The sequence below is a fragment of the Lytechinus pictus genome, chromosome 5 (genome assembly GCF_037042905.1).
Source record: "Lytechinus pictus isolate F3 Inbred chromosome 5, Lp3.0, whole genome shotgun sequence".
NCBI lineage: Eukaryota > Metazoa > Echinodermata > Echinoidea > Temnopleuroida > Toxopneustidae > Lytechinus > Lytechinus pictus.
This window is the reverse complement of record NC_087249.1, coordinates 7,668,726-7,676,331: the sequence shown is the minus strand read 5'-3', so window position 1 is coordinate 7,676,331 and position 7,606 is coordinate 7,668,726. Positions and strand designations below refer to the sequence as shown.

The following is a 7,606-nucleotide window of genomic DNA, read 5'->3' as shown; positions in this document are numbered from 1 at the left end:
GCCTAAGCCTCACAGGGAGTTGTTTAAAAAAAAAACATAACAAAACTCAACATTTTAATGAAGTTTTCCCAAACTGAAACATTCATTGAAGAAAATAAAAAAGGTCATGAACTTTCGTCTTTGCGACGTCACATGCAAGTAGATCTCTGATGCGAGTTATATTGATTTATAAATATCAACTTTTTTACATTTTTAAAACTTGTTTCATTCTCTAAACTGACGTTGAGGTTAACTTTTCCCTTTGATCCAAGATTAACCGGTGTGTTGGCTCAGTTGGTAGAGCGTCCGTCTCACAACCGGGAGGTCGGGGGTTCAAAACCTGGCCGCGTCAGACCAAAAGACGCTAAAAGATGGGAGTTGCTGCTATCCTGTTTGGCGTTCAATGATTAAAGGGATAGAGTCTCGTCGATCTGGCGCTGCACAGCGGCTGCCGGGCCCGCGATCGATTGGGCAAAGCTAATTTTCAGAGTATTTCATTTTATGTCTATTTCAAACAATAAAATATGGATTTGGAAAAAAATTTTTACTCAACAGCAGTGAACATAGAAAAGGACTCCCATAGTTTCCTTGCTTGTTGACTACAAAAGCATCCATGTCTTCTTCACAGTTGTGAAAGACCACCAGTGCCATTCCAAATTTTATTGGCAGTTGTGTAGAACAACCACCACCATATTAACATTGTATTTCTGTTTATAAGAAAACTTATTGCTCATTCCTATATCATTTACATATTTGGCAATCAAACCCTATATAATGATATTATCTATTTATGTTTAATCATATTCGCAAGCTTGGTTGGAGAGTCAACGACCATGATAATAATTAATCAATTTAAACATTGAATTACAACATATTGTTAACTTTCCATAGATTCATGTCTGTTATGACCCTTTGATAGTATTGATTTATTTTGTATTATTGAAAACAAGTATGCTTTTTAATTTTCAATCAGAATTTATTTTCCAACATTCCCCTCTATGCTTTATGATATTGTGTTGATTGGATTATGTTTTCTGTGAACATGTTTTGTTGGTTTCAATATACCATTTTCTTTTTCTGTATTTTATTTGTCATGAAGTCATAAATTATTACACTTTATGTAATATTTTTAAATGTTGTCTTGTTTTGTTTTAATTTTGAAATGGTAGGAATGACATTATCCTGGCAGTGTATGATGTTCTGGACGAGTTGAACCTAATGTGAACAGAACGGATTATTCCCTTTAAGTATTATGTCTGAATTGTTTGAATATCATGCCAGTCATTTAGCATAACGGCATAATAGTGTACCAGTTGAGGTGTACTATGAGATACTCTCACTTAACTTTTTCAATGCCAGTGGGTTTTGCCTGGTATTAAGGAAGTTTTATTTCTTTATAAAGCGCGACCAATTTTGTCTATATCTTTAAGTTACAAGAAGAAATATTTGGCCAAATCAATCATGTTACAACAAATTTAGCCTACTTAATTAAGTTACAGATAAGATGCATGAAGGAAGGTATTTAAAGTCCGTGCGACATACAATTTGTAGTTATGATAATAGAAAAGTAAGAAATGCAGTCCTGAAGACTCCTAATTATTTCACTTCAGATAGTGTTGATGAGGGCTGTTCAACTATCCTTATACCAAGAAATATGTCATTTCCCAAAACTGAGCTTATGATAGTATGCTCATTTCAATTAATAACTAGATGAATCATCAAGCAAAAATATCCCTAAGTTAGTGGGGAAAATCATTTATGGGGGTATTCTGACCAGTGCAAGGAGATGGTACCTTATTCTTAGAGTATGTGAGCATGAAAAAAAGCTACATGTATGGTGTTTTCCAGTTTAAAAAAAACCGCAATGATACAGTTTAATTTTTATTTAGATCAAGCACCTCTTGGAATAATGTAACATTAAATTGTAGAATCACAGCTAAAGGACCTTTTCAATCCACTCTGAAATCTCATAAAGACAACAATACTAGTATGTCTCACACTCTCACTTGACAATCATACAAACTCAATCGTTGATTCATTTGTTAGCCACAGAATTGAATATTTCTCGACAAGTAGGGCTATAATTGCCCTGTTTTATTTATTTATTTGATGCACATTAGGTCATCCAGATAATATGCTTCTTCTTTTAATACCAATCAATAGAGTAGAATAAAGTTGCTATAAAGTTTAGTAAAGTGTCTTTTTTTTTTAAAGCTTTTTGGTAGTACAATCACAAAATGGTGTGGGATAAAGATAGCTCGAATTTTCATCATACATGTTCATGTACGCTTTTCAAGAGCAAGCACAAGAACGAACAGAAAGCAAAACCATGATTCTTACTGGGGGTGATTCACAAAGATTTAAGTATGACTTAGAGCCGCACTAAAATGTCGACTTGTACATGATATGTTACGCGCCATCTGATTGATGGATACGCGGTGGTGCGCATCCTCTTGGCATGATCTGACCAATGCTGTCATGCCTTTTATACCACACGCAACTAGGCATTTAAGTTTGACTCTAAAGTCGTACTTAAATCTTTGTGAAACACCCCATAGATGACAAAATCTTTAAGCATGTCTTTATTCAGTGCTGTTTAGAGTTTGGATTTGTGATTTGAGAAAAAAATAAGTCACTTGCAATCAAAATAGTTAATATGAACCGTAGGAAATGCTTAAATTATTCAAGGTACATGTATTTGATGAAGCTGGCAAGGATTACCACAGTGGGTATAAATGCATTCATAATGATTTGCAGTGTATGTTTGTTTTGAAGGTTTCGTCTTCTATTTTGGTTTTCCATAGTTTTAAATGTTGAATTATACTTGTGGCACACCAGATGAGATATTCTAGATGTAATCATAGTGAAATTTATGGCTGGCCCTGTATGCTATATTTTTTGTAAATGTTAATGATTCAGAATTCAGATGTATTTGTTTATTATTCTACTTGTTACATATGAAGTGCAAGCTTTTCCATGAATAAAGAGTACAAAAGAAATATATGACAAAACTTTAAGATCTCTTTCTTGTCCATAACCTCTTTGATTTGCTTTTGTAAGACTTCACTCTAAAATGACAGAGCTTTGCAGTAAATTGAGATCAGCTGTAGTTAGTGGCCAGTCAAACTATGGAGTGGATTTTAATCTTATAGATTCATTTTCAATCTCAATGAGGTAAATGCTAATCCGATTGTCCAGGCTGGAGATATTTATATTTCAATAAATAGAGTAAAATTCACAAAGCAAAATGCTGAAAATGTTATCAAAATCGGATAACAAATAACGAAGTTATTGAATTTTAAAGATTTGCATTATTCCGGTGAAACAGTTCTAGGCATGTCTTTATGAATATTCATTAGGTTGGCTGATGATGTCATATCCCCACTTGTTTTTTATTTTATTATATGAAATTAGGTTTTTTCAAAAAATTTCTACCAAGAATTAAAACAATTGGATTGACAACTGATTAAGTGCATTAGTTACTTACTGCCGCAACTTATTTCATCAGAATAGAGACACATCATTTACACTTGTATGAAAAAATAAAACATTTATGATTTCATGTAATAACATAAGAAAAAGGAAAGTGGAGATGTGACATCATCAGCCCACCTAATGAATATTCATGACGATGTGCATATAACTTATTTCACGAAATATTGGTAAACTTTAAAATTCAATAACTTTGTTATTCGTCATCCGATTTTGATGAAATTTTCAGCATTTGCTTTGTGAATTTTACTCTATTTATTTAGATATAAGTATTTTCAGCCCGGACCATCCCTTTAAACTTGACTCCAGTGTTTTGCTGGTCACTTTCCACAGCCGATCACGTGGGTGCTTCACTATAGAGCTGTTTGCAAGTTACAAGCGACTTCACAAACGACTGGTGATCTCTTAGGCTCTAAAATCAACATCAATGAAAATTTGGTCGATATTTACCGCAAGAAAGGATCACATTCATCAGTTGTTCGTAAAGTCATTCACAACTTTCAGGAAGCGTTATGAAACCCCACCTCTGTCAGCGGAGTAATGTCAGATTCATTTAATGTATACGTATAGGACTGTATAGTGAAAACAAGGATCATTATTTGCCTGTATAGTAAAATGATGGGTATATTTAGGCCTAAACTGGCTACATATTTTGCAACACATCAGAATAATACAACTTGAAAACAAATCAATGTTTGTAATTACCACACAAAGGGAGTAAAATTATATCAATCCACACTTTCATATAAATATAAATGTAATATTTACAGAGACAAATATACCACAAAAACAATGACTTGCCTCTATTTGATTAAAAAGTAGATGTCAAAAGAAGAAAGTAATGTATCCTAGTGATAAATATTGAACACTTGAGTGCTTCCCAAGTCAAGGAGATGCGTGACTACTCAAGCTGAATAGCACCTATAAAGGGTTCAAGAATCTGGAATCGGGATACTGATGAAATATCAACACTGGTGATACTTGATAGATATTGGTGATGCCAGTTTGCCACTCTACAAGAACAGAAAATGTCACGGTTAATTTTCAGTGGTGAAACGGAGTGTTCAATTACGATTTATTCACTTTTGACTTGATGACTCCTCCTCGGAACACCTGCAGCAAAGGATGCTCTTGGAAGACTTCCTGGAAGTTGGGATGCCTTAGTCCATATACGATTGGGTTCACGACGCTGTTTGCCAGAACTACCATGGTGCTGTACAAGGTGTAAACACTCCTACCAGGAATGATCAGATTCACCCCGGTTGGTAGGAAACAGACGATAAAGATACAGACAACGATGAAGAGATTCTTTGTAATCTTGATCTCCTTTCTGTTGATGGCCTTGATCATAGGTGGACGAGATACGGAAGATGGTGATGAATCCTGGCCTTGAGCTTCGTCTGAGGTTTTGTCAGCCTCATACCTGTCCCGAAAGCGCTTATTGTGCTGAAGAATATGGTACAGGATGAGAAAGTAAAATACCATGGTTACGGCCAAGACAATGACAATTGAAACTCCTTGGATGATAGCATAGCACACCTCAAAAGGGTTTGTGTCCGTTGTAAAACACAGAGAATAGAATTCCGAATAGCCAAGGGTTCCTATGCCAAGGAAAGGGGGAATGACCATTGAAGCCGCGGAACCGATCCAGAGAATCGCCACAACTAAGGTGATTTTTTTTAGCGGTATGGATACCTTGTTGGCCACGGACGGATCTCGTTATGACGTACCAACGGACAACGGCGATGGCAGCTAGAGTTGAGGCACTGCAGCAGATACAGGAAGTGGTGACTCCAGAAATGGTGGCGCAGATGAAGTCAGGCAAGGGATATTCATTTGTTTGGCTTAGAAGGGCCACAACGTTGAACGGGATGCAGATGCACGTCATCAAATCTGCAAATGCAAGATTGACCACCAGTATGTTGGTGGTCGTACGAAGCTTTTTGGCGGCGACGACGGTGATGATGACGATGGTGTTACCCAAGAGGCCGATCAATATCAATGAAATTAAGACGGATGCAACAATAACTCGATGGTAATATGGTATACCCTCTAGCACTCCGCTACTCTCGGGACTGGTCTTAAAATCTGTCCAATCTACATCCGAGTTTCTGTCTCCGTCTGTGAAGTTATCAAAATGGAACTGTGATGTGTTTTCCATTATTTTATTGCGGTGTCTATTTAAAGAGCAATGTTCAGACAAGAAGACTTCAAAATTATTCTACCTCTTCTTGTTGTGATTTGGTTTTTATCATTAAGACTGCAAAAGCATATTTATGAATCCAAAAGTCTGATAAGTGATACACCTAGTCTCTATCGTCATGCCAAGTCAGTTTCAAAATGGAACTACCAATATATAGCCCCGAGCCTGAAAAATAAATTCATCCCGGCCTGATCCTTGAAAAATACTCCATCCAATTTTACCGTGAAATTGTGGATTAATAATTGATATTTCAAATTAATTCTATTTTCTATCCCGACCTCATATTTATTGTCGACTATAGTCATTTCCAACCCATTCACCGACAGACCTGTGAGAAGATATTATTATGCTTTCTAAATTATGAATTATGCATGTATTTCATTACTGTAATGGTTCAGGCCTCAGTTGTATGCATTCAAAGAAGTGGTAAGGAACGGTTTATAATCGGCAATAATTGATCTCTTTGAATTCCAATTTCGTTCATTCCTCGCAAAGAGGTCAAAACAATAGTATTTTCAGAATGATATCGCAATCGAAATGGATCACTGGGTATTTCTGACAACTATCAACCTGATCAAGGATTCCATATTTATTTGAAGCAAATCAGGCAAAATGAAAAGCGTAGATCGCATTATGATGAACTATAAGTTATTTTTAAATTTTTTTTTTGGAATATTCGGAAACTCTAGATTGCCATCTTATAATTATCATGGGTGATATTAATCTTGATATATTGAAAGAGGTTGACGATTGTACCACGAGACGATAAATTAAAGCAGATTAACAACGTATTCTCATTATCTTTTGTCAATACTACTGAATGTACCACCTGAGTTACAAGTCAATCTGCCTCTTCTCTTGATCACATGTTAACTAACAATAGTTCTATGATTAAGTCCTCTGGTGTCATACATAATGGTGTTAGTGACCATTCGATGAGCTATCTCGTTTGGAGATCACATCATGCTCATTCTGGTGTCAAGTATTGTACGTACAGGAAATTGAAAGATGTTGATATCAATAAGTACAAGTCTGATTTAACTCAGCAAAACCGGATTGAGGATGAGTCGGAAAAATGATATCGATAAAGCCACTGATAAATTTGAAAAGCTATTCCTAGAAGTTGTAAATACACATATGCCTCTAAGACAAAGAGGGTTCGAAAAATTCAAATTCACCATGGATAAATTAAAGTATATTTCAAGCAATAAAGAAAAGAGACATGGCTAAAACAAAGGCTATCAAAACCAAAAATGATAACTTTTGGAAAGATTATCGTGTATTAAAGAATAAAGTAACATCTCTGATCAAAAAGGCTAAGAAAGATTATTATACAGAACAACTAACCAAAGATAAAAATTCTAGTAATTCATGGAATACATTATCTTCTTTGTTACCCAAGAACATTTCTTTGTCTCAACCTCAATCTAGTCAAAGTCAAACCATGGCCAACCAATTTAATCAATATTTTTAAAATAGAGGTAATTTGTTGAACCTGGCCTCTTCGACAGAAAATGACTTAGTATGATGAAAACGTTACTATTATGGCAGTTGAACATCCATTGAAACTTTGTACTGTAAGTCAAAATGATATACTGAAAGAAGTACTACAACTGAAAAATAAGAAATCCGTGGGTTTAGACGGAATACCAATTAAAATGTCCATAAATGAACTTATACGTCCAGTCAGCTATCTTATGAATGAATCCATCGTCTAAGGCGTCTTTCCAAAGAAATGGAAAATTGCTAAAGTTATTCCGTTACACTAAAAAGGTGATCGATCAAATCCTAATAACAACCCCCACATCTGTCAGTGGACTAATTTCAGATTCCTTTAATGTAGATGACTGTATTATAGTTAAAACAAGGATCATTATTTGCCTGTAAATTAAAAATGATTGGAATATATAGGCCTAGAATGGCTACATATTT

General features: G+C 35.1%; 1 protein-coding gene across 1 annotated transcript; it reads right to left on the bottom strand.

Annotated features, from left to right (window-relative positions):
- Positions 1-4,539: 4,539 nt before the first annotated feature.
- Positions 4,540-5,632, bottom strand: LOC129261862 (ceropsin-like). Its single transcript, XM_064099310.1, has 2 exons — positions 5,167-5,632; positions 4,540-5,072 (listed from the first exon to the last, which is right to left on the bottom strand). The coding sequence occupies exons 1-2, from the start codon at positions 5,630-5,632 to the stop codon at positions 4,540-4,542; spliced, it is 999 nt and encodes a 332-aa protein (XP_063955380.1).
- Between the last annotated feature and the right edge of the window lie 1,974 nt (positions 5,633-7,606).